At 37.1% G+C, this 17,250-nt stretch overlaps 1 protein-coding gene across 2 annotated transcripts; it reads right to left on the bottom strand.

Annotated features, from left to right (window-relative positions):
• Positions 1-10,885, bottom strand: LOC131786455 (uncharacterized). Of its 2 annotated transcripts, XM_066159130.1 has the most exons (13): positions 10,868-10,885; positions 8,327-8,393; positions 8,217-8,234; positions 6,748-7,190; positions 6,273-6,432; positions 5,092-5,534; positions 4,064-4,214; positions 3,279-3,452; positions 2,041-2,214; positions 1,733-1,906; positions 957-1,399; positions 406-565; positions 1-139 (listed from the first exon to the last, which is right to left on the bottom strand). In XM_066159130.1, the coding sequence occupies exons 2-13, from the start codon at positions 8,373-8,375 to the stop codon at positions 135-137; spliced, it is 2,394 nt and encodes a 797-aa protein (XP_066015227.1). In that variant the 5' UTR covers positions 8,376-8,393; positions 10,868-10,885; the 3' UTR covers positions 1-134. The 2 variants fall into 2 exon arrangements, with proteins under 2 accessions (XP_066015227.1, XP_066015228.1); XM_066159131.1 differs by lacking the exon at positions 1-139 and having other exon boundaries at positions 412-565; positions 1,013-1,399.
• Positions 10,886-17,250: the final 6,365 nt, after the last annotated feature.

The raw sequence follows: 17,250 nt of genomic DNA, 5'->3' as shown, positions 1-17,250 counted from the left end.
CAAGGTTTTATTCATTCATCCCATCACCGATATCGTCTGCAGATACAGTAATTTTGTGAAACTAACACTGCAGCAGCTTCCTTGCACCAATATTTGCCTTTTGATGGAAGACACGTCTTAAATACGGTGCGTCTTTATTCTGAAAAAAAATTAAAATGAGCTTGTTCAATTCAACAAGGAATACATGGAAGGAATCAACAGAACTGCAACAACATGCACAAATGCATAAATGTATAAATGCATAAATGTATAAATTCTAAGCCAAAAGTAGTTACAACTACTCAAAATTACTTATACAAGGCTACAACATTATTTTCCAAAATCAATGAAATGAAGTCAAAATGGCATCAGTCATTGACCATAGCTGAAGAGATTAAAAGAAAGGTGAAGCTGATTTAAACTTACCAGAACAGGCCTTTGATTTGATTGTGTTCATCTCCTTTTCAAGCTGACTGAAGTTTTCTACCTCAACCACTTGATCATCTTTGTTATCAGCAATTGAGAGAAGTGTTCCTTTGTCTATACCTCTGCCAATCCCTACAGCAACAACTCTAACATCCTTGTCCTTAACAAGATAAATAAATATAATAAATAATGCACTATAGTATATACTAATAGAGAGGATAGCGTTAAAGGCACGCAGTAATCGGCTCCTTAAACTACGAATATCCTTTGTTAGATATCATGAAGTTAACATGGATTGAACCATGCATGGAGACAAAAATACTTTACGAAAGCATAAATGAAAAAAGGAAAAATACGATAGAAAACATTTCTAATTTAATGATTACATTTGAAAATTTATGTCACGGGAAAGGTTGTCATACGAGTTTGATATGTGCATGATATTTCAAATAACTTTAAGGTCCCTTTCACTCATTACTTGACAAAAGTAAGATGAGTGCTAATTGTACATCCTGTGAGAAAAAACAAAACAACGACAATGACAAACTCACTTTGAAATCTTCCGCTATTTTATCGGCAAACTCCTTGAAGTCAAAATTCTTGTCACCTTTAGGTTTTGTTGGTCTTCCATCTGTGAGTACAATCATAACGTTTGGTTTGTCTGGTCTGTCTCCTCCTTCCTCGGTAAACAGCTGATCCCTCGCCATTATCAGAGCCAGATCGGTACGGGTGTATAGTTCCAACTTACGAGGTTCTTCGGCTATTTTCTGCAAGAGGGCATTCTCGTCATGATATTGTGAGTCGGCAAATTTAAACACCATTTGGGCCTTCTCATGAAACGTGATAAAGCCGAAGTGATCTTTATCAGGCGCAGGATGGAAGGTTTTAACAAGGTCACCAATGAAGGTGATAGCCTTTTCGAGATTTGGTAACTTTACACTCTTGGACTTGTCGAGAACAATTGCAATGTCTAGTCCAGCTGTGCATAGAGGAGCTGTCGAAATGAAAGAATAAAATATCCTGAAGAAATGTATCAATGGTTTTATAGTTGCAACAGTGACAGCAGTCAGGTCTATATAGCGACCCAACATCAATCCACTCATGTACCCCATAAGTAACTCTGCTTAAGCCTCTAAATATGATGAAAGTATGTCTCATATAAGCTACAGTCTGATACAAGGATTTCCAGCCCTGAGGAAAGCCGTAACAACGCACGTGAATAAATACGACATTTTTCAGCATATAGAACAGGTAAACAAATTTTTTTTCACATCTAAATAAACCGCTCTGACCATAGATGACTCAAAGTGACACTAAAGATACTTACGACATTCTGCTTCGTTGCATGAAACTGTCTTTTCAGCTGGTCCCAGTTCACTGCAGTCCTTCCCACCGTTAGATGGCGGCGGATTGGTACAAGTTCTTATCAGATTTTTTGTCCCTCCTCCACATGTCACACTGCACTCAGACTCAGAAAACTCAGTGTAACCACCATCAATTGCTATACAAACAACCAAAAGCTGCAACTTCAGTTGTGCTTATTTACCTCAGCTATAGCATATAGAACAGGTAAACAAACGTTTTTACGTCTAAATATATCGCTCTAACCCTAGGTGACTCACTAAAGATACTTACGACATTCTGCTTCGTTGCATGAAACTGTCTTTTCAGCTGGTCCCAGTTCACTGCAGTCCTTTCCACCGTTAGATGGCGGCGGATTGGTACAAGTTCTTGTCAGATTTTTTGTCCCTCCTCCACATGTCATACTGCATTCAGACTCAGAAAACTCGGTGTATCCACCGTCAATTGCTTTCAATAGAGAAAAATTAAATGCATTACTTTCATATTGTTAGAAAGCTGCAAGGTCATATAAGATACCGTATGTTTTTAAGTTTAACTTTTTTATGGTCAATAATGCCTTAAATTTTTTAGCTCGACGCCATTTTACGATTTGCAATAACTCATTCACCGTTACCTATTAGATTCCAAAACCGCTCCTTATTTTCACTTGCTTGGCTGGTCCGTTCAAATTATTCATCTTTGATGACAAATGACAGACGTACTTAGAGACTGAACAATAACACCGACACCATTTGCTACGCTCTTTACCACGGATTCTGTTTGCCACACCCCTGGCCTATTAGTTTTCTGTTTTTCATAAATGTATACAGCTTGTAGGTAACAGTGGTGTGGTGTGATGGTACTTTCCAGATTACCCTACCACACAACACACGTTTAATTGTGTCATACGCTAGCTTTTCACTTGTGCCATTATATAATAATTGCTTCAAGAAATAAAAATTGCTTCAAGAAATAAAAATAAGACTCCACATATCGCAGCTGGGATAGAACTCAAAGCTAATAGAAAGGCCGAACACAAAATACCGCCAATCTATTCAAGTGATGAAAGGTTAAGTATAAGCATAAAAGGTTAGTTTTCATTTTAAAAAATTTCTACAAACTTTTTCAATTACTTTAAAGAGAAGCGAACGAAGATCAACAATATATTTTGACTGAAATTATAATTGTTTTCATTTTTTCAGGCTCTATAATGCTGCTCGTATGTTTTTTTTTGTTTCACTCGTCCTTTTTTCGTACTATCTTTTAATTTGGTTTCTATTTTCACCGAAAAACTTACGGTCAGCCGATATTAGTACTTTGCACAACTGTATCTGTTGGAAACTCCCATGGTAGCATATTAAAATCAGTCCATCGGAATAAAATTGATTTTGTTACCTAGGTTTCAAATGACGACGCAGAGTTGATCAGCAACTGTTGTAAGAACGAAGGTGGTTTTTTTTTTAACAAAAACGGTGATATGGTTCGGAAATTTTACTCTACGTGATACGAAAAGTCTTACTTAAAATGCTTACGGCATATTGCTTCGTTGCATGAAACTGTCTTTTTTGCTGGTCCAAGCCCACTGCAGTCCTTTCCATCAGCAGAAGGCGGTGGATTAGTACAGGTTCTTGTTGATGTTTTTACTCCTACTCCACACGTCACACTGCACTCAGTCTCAGACCACTCTGAATAGCCACCGTTAAGTGCTGGAGAGAAAATCATGCTAATTCGATCGTGTATTTGGTCAAACAGTGGGTACCACTTATTTTAGCAGCTATGAATGATTTAACGCCTTCTTTCGTCTAAGGTATACAATTTTATTGATCATAGGAACTCGAGCTCGTTTTCTCTTGTCACCAATTTGTATCTTCACTTGATTATGACGTTATAACGCATAACGATGGAAATGTTTAAAAGGCTAAAGACAATCTCAAATAGATTTCAAAGCCTCTATAAGAAAATTTCCTTTCGGTTTTTGCATTTTATTTTCATAATTGTCCGTTTTCAAGTACATGAAGTTTCATCCATACTGATAGTCTGACAGCTATTCTCTATTCTACAACTTCATCGGGTCCCTCTCTCAAAACTTTTTGGAGCTATCCTTAATAATTCACCTCGATTGATTTAATTGATAGTAAGCAAGCGTGGTTAACGTTTAGTGGAAGTCAGTAACATGTAGCTCGGCGACAAGTATCTATTGATACACAACAAAAAAAGTTACAACATAATTCGGTATGTCAACAAGCCCTATGCTTCACAATTACTGTGCTGCATTTACTTGAAGGAAATTAGTTGGTCGCGACTAATGCAAACTTACCGGAACAAGCCTTTGATTTTATTGTGTTCATTTCGTCTGCCAGCTCACTGAAGCCTCCGACCGTAACGACTTGGTCTTTTTCACGAGCAATTGAGAGAAGGGTAGGCTGATCTATACCAGAACCAATCCCTACAGCAATTACTCGAACATCCTTTTATAAATGCATGCAATGAATGACACGTTAAATCATGAATTTAGCATAGATAAAGCCATACAATACTACTTCAGGAAACATAACTGCAATAAGAGGTGACACCAAAGAAACTTCTCTGAAATGAAGATCGCAGTTGAAACATTAAGTCTCGAAAAAAATAATTTTACTGCAAGTTCGTATGTGCATGATCCTCCAATTTAATGCAATTTCTTCTCTAGATAGGTGATAGTCTGCTAATTTTCATATGTAAAAGTGTTTTTATCATTGAAGGTATCGACTGATTCTTATTCTAACAAATGCCCTAATGTTTTCAAGTTTAATGAAACATTTTCTCTGAAGAAACGACACTTGGCTAAGTGGCGGGTGGTCTCCTGCACAGATTAATAGTTATTGATTTCATGCGAAGATCAGAGTCACGTCTTTTAGAGAATTAATTGCAACACCTTTAACACAAAAGCGCAAGAAAGTAACAACAAAACGGCACGACAGCACAATTTCATATTTTCTGCAACGTGACATCTGAACACTAAGAAAAATATTGAATGATGATGACTGAAAGGATAGACTTGAAATGCAGGGGCTCTGTGCTATAAGCATTTCTACTTCACAGCAGTTTGGATCAGCTGTGTAGACAAAAGCACAGTATTTGCTGTGCTGCGTTGCTTTAAGAATTAATTTCCGGGATGGCTATCAAAATTACTGACTGTGATACATATTTGCATAGCTAGCAAGGTATCTTCGCGTTTAATTACAAGTTTTTTCACCCAGATAAGTGAAAAATCTTTCCTGACATAAATAAGATTGAGTGCCAATTGTACATCCTGCGAGAAAAAAAAAATACAAAAAAAAATAACAACGACAGCAACAAACTCACTTTGAAATCTTCCGCTATTTTATCGGCAAACTCCTTGAAGTTAAAACTTTTGTCGCCTTTAGGCTTTGTTGGTCTTCCATCTGTGAGTACAATCATCACATTTGGTTTGTCTGGTCTGTCTCCTCCTTCCTCAGTAAACAGCTGATCCCTCGCCATTATCAGGGCCAGATCGGTACGGGTGTATAGTTCCAGCTTACGAGGTTCTTTGGCTATTTTCTGCAAGAGGGCGTTCTTTTCATGATATTGTGAGTCAGCAAATTTAAACACCATTTGGGCCTTCTCATGAAACGTGATCAAGCCGAAGTGATCTCCATCAGGCGCAGGGTGGAAGGTTTTAACAAGGTCACCTATGAAGGTGATAGCCTTTTCGAGATTTGGTAACTTTACACTCTTGGATTTGTCGAGAACAATTGCAATGTCCAGTCCTGCTGTGCATGGAAGAGCTGTGTAAATAAAAAGGCGTAATATCTGATAAATGACAACAGAGAGACCTAAATTTTGAGGCAACATCAAATGGAAGCCAAACCTATCGTGCTCAAATCGCTTAGTTAAAGACTCCAAACATAATCCAAACAAATCAAGTTCAGCCGGCCCTTGATTACTGTGAACTTGATACAGTTTGTGCTACAGATGTTTTTTAAGGATTGTTCGGTAATACTAAATTTTAAAGGGCAGTCCTGGAGATAACGGACAGCAAAATTTAGTGTGCGCGTAATATCTCAGAGAAATGACTACCATGTGATCTCTTATCAAGCACACTTACTCATTGTAAAGGAGTTCAAGTCCGTCCCGCGGTCCAAAAAAATCAGTGAAAAAAATCGATGTTAGCGCGCCGCGGGGAGCTCCTGGAGTGACATCGATGCACCATGGGAGCCCCATGGCCCATGAGTAAAGCGGGAGTTCCACGAGTTAGGATTTTCTTACCACATTTCAAAGTCTTCTGTGATCTGACGTATTTCAGTATTTGTACAGACTCACAGCAAAATAGAATCTATCTATTTTGCACGATAAGCCAAATGTTGTTGCTGGTGACGTCATCTATGTGTGTTTCTTCCAATAGTTTATAAATGAGAACCAATTAAGAATTCCATCTTTGTTTAAGAAAGTCAAGCTGAAGAGGTATTAAATCTATGGTTCTAAGAAAAAAAGCACCAAAAAAAACAGAAAAGCGAAAGCTTTACCACACATTTCATTGAGGATTTCGTCCACTTTTCCGGAGAGTGCGTCGAAATTGCCGTAGCGAAGGGTTTTTCCTTTACTGCCAGCTATGTCTTTCAAGTTTGATTCTTTTTCCGGAAAGTTCTTGCCGACCCCTACTACAACGATGCTTACATCTTTTGCCTGGAAAAGGAAAAAAAATTGACGTTTTGAAGCCAAGAGTCACGAATGATCGTGTATTCTGATGTTCTAAGTTATACTGGTTCGGAAAGGACTGTTTTCACTGGTTAATCATAGGACGGATGTTTCGAAAACCTGAGCAGATGAAGCATGATACTATAAGACTAGAAAATAATAATACTAGGGAAATAAAGGTACTTGAGCCAACAGGATATGTCATATCATATTCAAAGCTGTCTTTGTCTCCTACCCAACAGTCAATATCGAACACTGACAGATTCACCAAATCAAAGTTAAATAAGGGTTTAGCGATAGTACCTCCAAAGCCTTTGTGGAATCCTCAAAGGGAATCATTTTTCTTTTATCCCACTTGCCAATCCAGGGCTCTCCATCAGTGAAGATGAACATTATGTTCTTGGCATCAGGTCTGTCTCCTTCCGCTGGGGTGAACAATGCGGTATTGACCTTTTGCAGAATCAGATCAGTGCGCGTTCCAACTTTTGTTGGAACAACACGAAATCTCTGATTAACGACTCTTTTTAAATTTTCCGCTTCGTAGTTATTCTGGTTGTTAAAATTGGTATTGATTGCGGCGTACGGTCCAAAGGAGGCAATTGCGAAGTGATTTCCTTCACGAGAAACACCCATCTTGTCCACCAACGATTTAACCAGTCCTATCAACTTACTTCGGTGATCACTCTTCATGCTTTTCGATATGTCACCAACAATGGCCACATCCATGTTCTGGTCAAGGCAGCCACCTACGCACGATACAATACAGTAAATACTGTGAATCCAATGGTAGTATGTGATTATATAGTCTGATCGTACGGGTGAGAGTAGGCCTGGGAACATCCCTCTATAGTGAAGACTGACTTTTCGACTACCTGAGCAGAACTCATCATCACAGTCAAGAGACAATCGGGTTTTTCATTTCATGTCAGGTTTTTTTTTTTTTTTTAAATTTCGCTCAGGTTGTAGAAATGTCACCCACTGCTACCAACAACAGTCCCTCTCAGGACTATTCTCAACAAGACGACCAGACGACAGGATCACATGATAGAATGATACTAAGTCTTCAAAAATTCTGTAGGATTTTGTGCCTTTCAGTAAACAAATAATGGCGGCATAGATAGTATAAAGAAAAAGATAGAGGAAGGATCGTACCTGTTCATGTTATTCCTTGGGCAATCATCCCCGGCTTTTTTTTTTCAAAATCATTTCCGTAGTCAGTGATTCCAAAAAATTTTAGAAATGATCCGTTTTGAGACGCTAATTTGGCTCACTTCGGAGACCCAGCTCAAGACTTCAGAAATAAATATGCGCGACACATGCACCACTCGTCTTGGAAGAGCGGGATAAATTGAACGATAAATAACTTTAGAGAAAGATTATCCTGAGAAAGAGAAGTACCTTGCTTTTGCGCTAGTCTTAGTATTTGAGGCACATAAAACACTCTCTGACTTTACGTTTTTGACGTTGAAGGTATTGTCGTTTGGAAGAGCCAATTTATGTGAACTAATCTTGAACGTTGAATTAATTACTTGAGTAGAACTCAGGTTATTGTCTATGCTGGCATTGAAAAATAACAGGATATTTTATGCATCAATGAAATATGAAGCAAACCATGGGATAAAAAATTTTGAAGAACGTAGAATCGTTAAGAACAAATTTATTCGAATAGAATCATTTGTAAAGCGTCGCATAAACATGAAGTAACTTCTTTTTGGAAGAAATTTGGTATGCTCAGCTAAATAAAATTAAGACAACGGAAACCATCTACTAACCTTTCGCTGGGGCTACACCTGTATAGAAGAATAACGCGTGAGAAATTTTTAGTTAGTTGAGAACAGAAAGTGGTCAACACAAAAACGTTTGACAATTGCTACTGTTTTACCTATTGATATGCCGAATACTACGATGGCCAAGACCCACAGAGTTTTCATCTTGCTTTAACGCCAAATCTGAAAAGAAAAGACATTTGTAGAAATAACACAGAGACTTATGAAAGTAAAGGTAAATCAGAAGCTATAGTAAGATATGATAAATTAAAAAACACTTTAATCAGTGAATCTGCAGAGGAAACTAGTTGTAGGATTAAGAATAAAAGAAATTTCAAGGTTTTGGACCAAAAAAAGATTTGCACTGTCCGAGTTTTTCAGAATAATATTTTGCTAAAATACATCTTCAAAAATACATTGACTCTTCGTTCGTTGACTCTTCCTTGTTTAACTATTTGAAACCTTTTAAACTAGGAAACTCATGGAAATTCAACGCTGTGCAATGATCTCTTAGTTGGGAGGGTGAGCTTGGACGATACGGTTTTGAAAAGTGCCGAAGTTTCTCCCATTTTTTCCCATCTTAGGAAAATAGGGATTATTGCCTCCATCATATTGGATGAGTTCTACCAGCAAAAGGATTTCAATTGCATAGCTCACTCGAAAAAGTCCTTTGACTAAAATTTGTTAAGGTGACAATGTAAGGGAACAAAACAACTCGTAGAATAAGTTTTAAAAACAGAAGAAAATTCCAGTTTTGAACTTTGGAAGATGCCATGCAAAGACCGTATACTCTCCTGAAATCCAGTATTAAGAATAGATAATGATCCCCTACCCTTTTTTATCCAAGGATGTTAGGTAACAAGCAATAGTTTAAAATATTGTTCATCTGCCTTCAAATTGGGCACGCACCAAAGAAATGTGGGATTGTTTAACAAAAATCAGTCAGGGTCTAATTGAAAATAATGCAACCCTCATTTGTTTAATTTTAAAACAACGTGTTAAGTGTTAAACATCATTTCACGATGCTTTGAAATTAACGCGGAAGGAGAAGGAGAATTTATCACGATTGCTTTATTTTACTTCCTCATTCAGGAGGGTAAAGTTACACGTGGCCATCGAGGTCATCAAAAATTTCTTCATTAGGTTTTTAGAGTAACAAAGCTGCTACAAAAAAAATATGCATTTTCCAGTTTGTATTTTGCTGTCCTTTATTTACCAAAGTCCTCACCAAGCATTCCGGGCAAAACATATAGCGTTGAAAACTTTTTTTCATCGTAAAGCAAGATGAGAGTAAAAATATAAATACAATCTTTCGTAAACTAGGTGTGAAGCTCACAACCTTTTATCAAAATTGTCTCTGGAAACTCACTTTCCTTTTTAAATTGATCGTTTTGAAACAGATTATGCAATCGTAGTTATGTAGTGTACTTGATTAAGTAATCATCGACAGGATCAATTATGAGCTGGAGTGCTGGAGTCTTCTTTACTGAGCCCCTATTTGGACTTTGAGCGAGAGATCTTTCCTGACGTTTTGAGCGTTAGCCCTTTGTCAGAGCGAACGGAGGAATTGTGGGTTGTGTGTGTATTTATAAGCAAAAAATGGAGTTACGCTATTGGTGGGAAGATAGTGACTAGAAACAAGAATAAATTAGTTGGGTATCAAGAGTAAGACCAAATTACCCTATGAGTTGATATATTTTGAGAAGAATGAAATTGCGAGAATGATATTCGTTCGAATAAAATTGTAAATGAAGCAGAGTATAAATCGTACCTTGAATTCTTTTTAGATTCTTTTTGGATGGTCATTTGAAAACAGCGACAAGCTAAAACTCTAGCGAAAATGGATTATGCGAAAACCCTTCGCCGGGGATGTTTATTTTGAGAGGATTAACGCTTATGACATTTCAGGCGACAGGTTTACGAAGTAAATTCAAAATCTCTGTGCAGGAGTTTCTCTGACAAGGCGGCAAAACGCTGAGAAATACCTCTCTTCATCTGGATAAAAAGTCAAAACGAATGACACATTCTGCAACATTACTTTGATGACGACTTAAAACTCTTGACAAACTACCAAGTAAGATTGTATGCGTTTTTTTTAAATGTAGTTCAACTACTGACGCAAGAAGCCAATATATTCCTACAAAACGTGAAGTTGCTATAGGCGCTCTCTCTTTTTAATCCAAAAAAATAAACCCAAATCCTTATTAGCTATCTCAGCTTGTGTATTTTCTTGATCGTGTGTCTGGAGCGTGTTATCCTTTATTACGATATAGCTAATGAAAATCCGAATCCGCGCGAAGTTACCTTATTTTGATTTAGTTATAAAGTTAAGACCGTTTCAATTGATCTTTTGTGTGCCTTTACTAAATAGGGGCAAAATTTAGACGTTACGGATGACAACAAATATATCTTGTGTTATTTTCTTTTTCCTTTCCACTGCCTTGATCACATTAATTTAGGGAATTTTATTAGCAAAAATAATTTCCATTTCCTAACTCAGAAGAAAGAATGATGTCCTTTTATCTATAAAGGATGTGATCAATACTGAAAGAGATGGGAACAACCTATCAAATTTTGTGAACAAAAAGAAGGGGATGAAAACCGCAGATGAGAAAATTTCACAAGACTGTTCAAAATAAGAGACAATGCCTCCTTACCTTTCTCTATCCTTTGATACTAAGTAACAAGTGATATTAAAAAATAGGCTAACCTAAAATTGCTTTTTATTTAAGTTAACACCTACGTAAAACACGCATGGGGGTTGTTTGACAAAATTAGTAACATTCTAATTGAAAATGATATAACTCATGTCAGTTTGGTAATAACCAATTTTAAAGCAATCATTTAATGATGCTTTGAGCCTAAAACATGTTGTGAGTGCTTGATAAGAAGGATAATAAATCCAGATTGCTCTACTTTTAGCTTCTATTAGGAGTGTAATGCTATCCATAATGATCGCAGTCATCACAAATTTAGGACGAAAAGTCCAAACAAAATTGATACCCAGCACGCTTGTAAGGAAAGCCTGATCTGCATTATAAGTAATGTTAAACAGCTTAAGAAAATAATGTTGTGCAGCTGTTGCATATTTTTTCATTTATTTTCCATGTCTATACGGCAAAACCAAAAGAACAAGGGAAGCAGGTATTTTCCTTCTTTTGCCTAACGACATAAGCAATACATATGACAGACGGACAGACACTGCTAATTCTCACAAGAAAGCCGTTGATAGGGCCGACAAGATTCAATTTCTGTCTCTAGAGTTACAATGCAGCAACTACAAAACATGCATTGCGTAGTTGTAAACTATACAGCTTGTTTAACAAGCTGTGCGACTTCTGTTTTTTTAGCTCTCCCTCGTTATTTGACATCATACCAAATAAGTTCTTAAATGACAAAATTACATTTTTTTTACACACAAAACCCCTTGAAAGTGATAAGAACAGCGAAAAGTAAAACAGAAAAGGCTCAACTTCTGTTGCCAGAGTTACAATATGTCTTCTACAAAACATGCACAAATTACAATTTGAAAACCCTGGAGCCAGGGAGAGAATTTTCTTACCTTTGGTTGTTCTGCGTGACATAACTACAAACTACAAACAAAATTTGACTAACTAGATGTCTTTGGTTTTCCTTAGGAATCATTTGCATGAGTATGATTGTGCTCATAATCACCAAAACATTCATTTAGCAAACATTGCAACAATGGTAGCTATGAATACATTAGCTTTCGTCCTCGTCGAAACTCGTTTCCTTAGCGATTATTTGGACTTGGCCCACTTCTCTTGAATCAGGTGAATATTGAGGATGCGACGTCCACCAATTGGGGAATATCATTGTGGCGCTGCTGTGATATTTTTGTGATAGTTTCGCGGCTTTCTGACCTGCCTAGACATGGGGAAAGGCTGCAAACTGCCATATTAAAAATGATTGGGGAGATTAAATTGACTAGCGATTGGCTTGAATGCGTCCACATTATTTCTTTCCACGTCGCGAAGATGTTCTCGGAATCGGTCATCAAGTCGTCTTCCTTTCTCACCAACCTTTTTAACTTCGTGCAATAAGTCGGTGTGAGTTATGCAATAGATGGCATTGACGGAGGTGCAGGTGAAATGGTCAGTTATGAAATTAGTGGAGGTGCGAAAAGATAATACCAGTCTCTGAATCGTTTTGAAGTGATTTAAGATTTTTAAGAATGATAGATTTAACTGCGTAGTTGTGAGTGTAAAATGTGAGACTTAAAACTCTTTACGGCGACCAATTTACGTCATGAACTTAGATTAATACCAAATTACCCTATTATATGACATATTTTGAGAAGAGTGGAATTGTGAAAATGAAACTTGTTCAAATCAAATTGTAGGTGAAGTAGTGTAGCAATCGTGCTTTGAATTCTTTCTAGATACTTTTTGGATAGTCATTTTGAAAACATCGATAAAGTTGAAGGTTAAATAACTTTAGGGAAAGATTGTCCTGAGAAAGAGAAGTACCTTGCTTTTGCGCTAGTTTTAGTATTTGAGGCACATAAAACACTCTCCGATCTTACGTTTTTGACGTTGCAGTTATTGTCGTTTGGAAGTGTCAATTTGTATGAACTAATCGTGAACGTTGAATTAATTACTTAAACCGAACTCAGGTTATTGTCTATGCTGGCATTGAAAAATAACGGGATGTTTTATGACCATGGGATAAAACATTTTGAAGAGCGTACAATCGTTAGGAACAAATTTAATTGAATAGAATCATTTGTAAAGTGTCGAATAAACATGAAGTAACTTCTTTTTGAAAGATATTAAATTCAAATATTTTGGCATGCTCAGCTAAATAAAATTAAGGCAATGGAAATCATACATGATCCTTTCGTCGGGGGTACACCTGTATAGAAGAATAACGCGTGAGAAATTTTTAGTTAGTTGAGAACAGAAACTTATCAGCTCAAAAACGTTTGACAATTGCTACTGTTTTACCTATTGATATGCCGAAAACTACGATTGTTAAGACTCGCAAAGTTTCCATGTTGCTTTAACGCCAAATCTGAAAAGAAATGACAATTCATTTTTAGAAATAACACAGAGACTTATGAAAGTAAAGGTAAATCAGACTCTATAGTAAGATATGCAGAGGGAGCTAACTGGAGGATTTCGAATAAAAGAAATTTCAAGGTTTTGGACCAAAAATGGTTTCCACTGTTCGAGTTTATCATTACTCTCCCTTCATCTACCCGCGAGGTATTGACTACAGGTTTCACAGAATAATATTTTGTTAAAGTAAATCTTTAAAAATACATTGACTCTTCTTTAAAAAAGTACATCAAATAACAGAAAAATTAAGCGGGATAACGGTACGCAGCATACTATATTCTGACTACACTCAGACGAGATATTCAACGTGAAAGTTTATTTAGGAGAAGTCAGCCAGTCTTGTAGTCTACATATCCTACTATATACTATACTACTATATACTTATACTACTATCCTACCTATTATACAAAAATAGGCTGTGCTACGCCTGATACGAAAAACCACTAAAAAACCACTCTTTAGAAGTGGCCAAAAACTATGTGGAAACGTATTCCTCATCTAATGCAGCAGATCTATACCCCGAGGAAAGGGTAACTAAAATAAACCTAGTTACACTACTAAATTACACAGAAAATTCAATGAAAGGAGTGATGTTTTACATAGAGTTGTAAAGCAAAATTACATTAAATAAAAAATAAATAAATAAAAGAAAGTGGCCCAACCTAAGACTGACCGACGTAGAATGACCTAATTTCCCCGCGAAACGCTTAAATAACCCGAAACTACCATGATGCCATGCGAACCTCTCAAACGTGCCGTCAGAATATTAATTTCTGACTAATTCGTTCCCATGTCTCTCAAACGTCAGAAATTACATTTTCTTATAGTTGGTCTTACAGGCCATTTACTAGCGTAGGACTTGCTGGTTGTTTGTGCGTAATATTTGTCCTAAAAATCAAAAGAAGAAAGATAATTTTATATCAGCATTGGTTGTTTTAGTTTCCTTAGTTTACTTCTTTGAGTCAATTTGTTTTACAAAATGTTAAGCTCCAGCTGTTAAACTTACTAATTCCTCATACAATGTGCACATTGACGACATTTGAACTTTAATTACAAACATTGGATTCGGGAGATAAACGTAGAATTAATTTCACATGATAGATTACTCTTAGTTCCATTCGAGTAGTTTCGGCCTTGATGAACTATTTGAAGTTTTTAAACTAGGAAACTCATGGAAATTTAACGTTGTGCAATGATCTCTAGGCTGGGAGGGTGAGCTTGGACAATACGGTTTCGAAAAGTCCGAAGCTTCTCCCATTTTTTTCCCATCTTAGGAAAATGGGGATTATAACCTCCATCATATTAGATCACGGCACAAAAACACTCGTTCACCGTTAATTTTCCGAAATGGCGAAAGACTGAAAAATTCAACATTACACTAACGTTTTCTGATATCTGAAAACGGATGAAAAATTCACTGTTCACTCTCAATAAAACTCAAGAAAACACGAAGTTCATCGCATGTTACCCTGCACCAGGAAAATGCCAATGAATAGCCTGTTTTCTTGAAAGTTTTTCTATAGTTATCCCGAGCGCGCGAACGCTGCATTTTCCAAGCATTTTCCCACAGAATTACCAATGGTGAATGCCATGAAAAAATGATGTTTGTCGATTGTTTTCCTGCTTCACGAAAACGCTAGTGTTGTGAAAACAGGGTTTTGCCTTCACAAATGAACGGACGGACGGGGACAACTCTTAAAAACTCTTGTGGGTAAAGGCTTTCCTTGGGGGCACTCGCTGGCTGCGGGAAGGTAACCGGAATCTATTACGGCTGCTGACTATCCTTGAGAGAATGACTAACAACAACAGGGTTGGCTCCAACGTAGATTTATTCTGCAAGCTCTATTACAACTTTGACCAGAACGGACCTGGCCAGGGATGGTTCAACCCCGTTCTTCTCTCTCTTCTCTTCTCTCTTCTCTTCTCCTTTCTACTTTCTCTCACCGCTAAGCTTTACAGAACAGTCCTATTTAAACCTAACGTACATGGATAACGTAATGCCATGAATAATCTAAAGGATCATGTAATCTATTACACTATTGGCTAAGCAGGAATTTCACCTTTTACAACATTAATTACTTTTAAAGAGTAAAACAGTTACACAAACAGGACATGACAGGTGGCTGTTACAGTTTAACACTAATAACAACTGTTTACGGGTGACTGAAGGAGAACTGGTGGCGTTTACGCTTTGCTGAACTAAGCTTTCTACGTTGAATATTGTATTTTTTAAGCGCAAGCATGAAAGAACTCGATAACTAAAAATCCTATCGTTACAGTGTATACCTTGTTTTCCTGAACGTTTTTCTATAGTTTTCCCGAGCTTGCGAACCCTGCCTTTTTTAAGCGTTTTCCCACAGATTCACTGACGGCGAATGCCGTAAAAACATGATGTTTGTCGATTGTTTTTCTGCTCCACGAAAACGCTAGTGTATACCTTGTTTTCCTGAACGTTTTCTATAGTTTTCCCGTGCGTACGAACGCTGCATTTTCCAAGCGTGTTCACACACAATTACTAACAGTGAAGGCCATGAAAACGTGTTGTTCGTCTATTGTTTTCCTGCTCTTGAGAAACGGAAGTGAACAGCTTTCATTGTTTACCTGAATGTTTTCTGTAGTTTTTGTGAGCACACGAGCGCTGTATTTTTTAGGCGTTTTCACACAGAATTATTAATGGTGAACGCAAAAAAAACCTGATGTTTGTCGATTATTTTCTTACTCCATGGAAACGCTAATGGATAGTTTGTTTTCCGGAACGCCATGATAACAAATGTTCATCGATCGTGATCATTATTTCCTGCTCTCGATCGCTAGTGGATAGCTTGTCTAATATTCAGAATATTAACCACGATTGGGTCATTTGAGCTGTTTGGCTCATTTGAGGCAATTAAGCTTATTGGGTCATTTATGTGGATTGGGTCATTTGAGGCACTCGGGTCATTTGCAAGAATTGGGTCATTTTAGCTGATGGCCACATGCCAGGTTGTAGTGTTTCAGTCAGTTTGTGTCATTTGACCTGATTGGGTCATTTGACTGAGTTGGGTCACAAGAGCAGATTGGGTCATTTGAGGCGATTTAGTCATCTGACCTAGTTAAGTGATTTGAGGCAGTTGGGTCACCAAAATAGATTGGGTCATTTGAGGCAATTAAGTCATTTGAGCTGGTTGGGTCATATGAGGCAATTGGGTCACCGGAACTGATAAGTTCATATGAGGCAGTTCGGCCATTAGAACCGATTGGGTCATTTGAGGCAATTCAGTCATCTGAGCTGGATGAGTCATTTGAGGCAGTTAGGTCACTGGAACCAATTGGGCCATTTGAAGTAATTCAGTCATTTGAGCTGATTGGGTCATTTAAGGCAACTGGGTTACTAGAACCAATTGGGTCATTTGTGGCTGTTGGCCCATTCATTGGGTTGACTGAATAAGTGCCGCTTAAAATAAACAGTATTAGACTTAATTGTTTAAGGAGTCAAACTAAAACAAACAAGTATGGTACAACTTAATCTGAACTACCCTCAGAATTTATTCTCATAGATTACAATCGGAATGTTTATTAGTTTGAAGTGGTTAAATTTCATTTTATTATTTACAAATGTTAGTTATCTTTTGCATTAAAGTTCAAAGAATGGCCATTTATGATTTTTCTGTTTAACCAGTTTCGGTAAAAGAAAAGGGGAATAAAACCATGCGCAATTGTGAATATTTTTAATTTGGCTCAAACTGTTAAAGTCGATGATGTATCAGAGTTGGAGACATGCAGATTTCACAGTTAAGGCTTAAAAAAAATTCTGTGTTTGAAGTATAGCTAGTGTTACTTTTAGTCAAGTGAATTTGTTCTTCATTTGCAACTTCAAATATCAGAAGTGTTTCAAATAGATCTGATGTCAGCATAAGATTTAAAGTAAGATGGCATTCTCAGAATGTTCACCTTGATTCCTTAGGTTCATGAAGCTCACA

Source organism: Pocillopora verrucosa, chromosome 12 (genome assembly GCF_036669915.1).
Source record: "Pocillopora verrucosa isolate sample1 chromosome 12, ASM3666991v2, whole genome shotgun sequence".
NCBI lineage: Eukaryota > Metazoa > Cnidaria > Anthozoa > Scleractinia > Pocilloporidae > Pocillopora > Pocillopora verrucosa.
The sequence above is the reverse complement of the archived record's forward strand: the minus strand, read 5'-3'. Positions and strand labels throughout refer to the sequence as shown.

What these genes read in the sequence shown, in the direction of transcription:
- LOC131786455 (XM_066159130.1), bottom strand. Translation starts at nt 8,375, where the DNA reads ATGAAAACTCTGTGGGTCTTGGCCATCGTAGTATTCGGCATATCAATA. An exon ending in AAAATCAAAGGCTTGTTCCG is followed by an intron (nt 3,453 to 4,063) that starts GTAAGTTTGCAT and finishes TTTTCTCTCCAG; the next exon opens with CACTTAACGGTGGCTATTCA. An exon ending in AAATAGCGGAAGATTTCAAA is followed by an intron (nt 566 to 956) that starts GTGAGTTTGTCA and finishes TATCTTGTTAAG; the next exon opens with GACAAGGATGTTAGAGTTGT.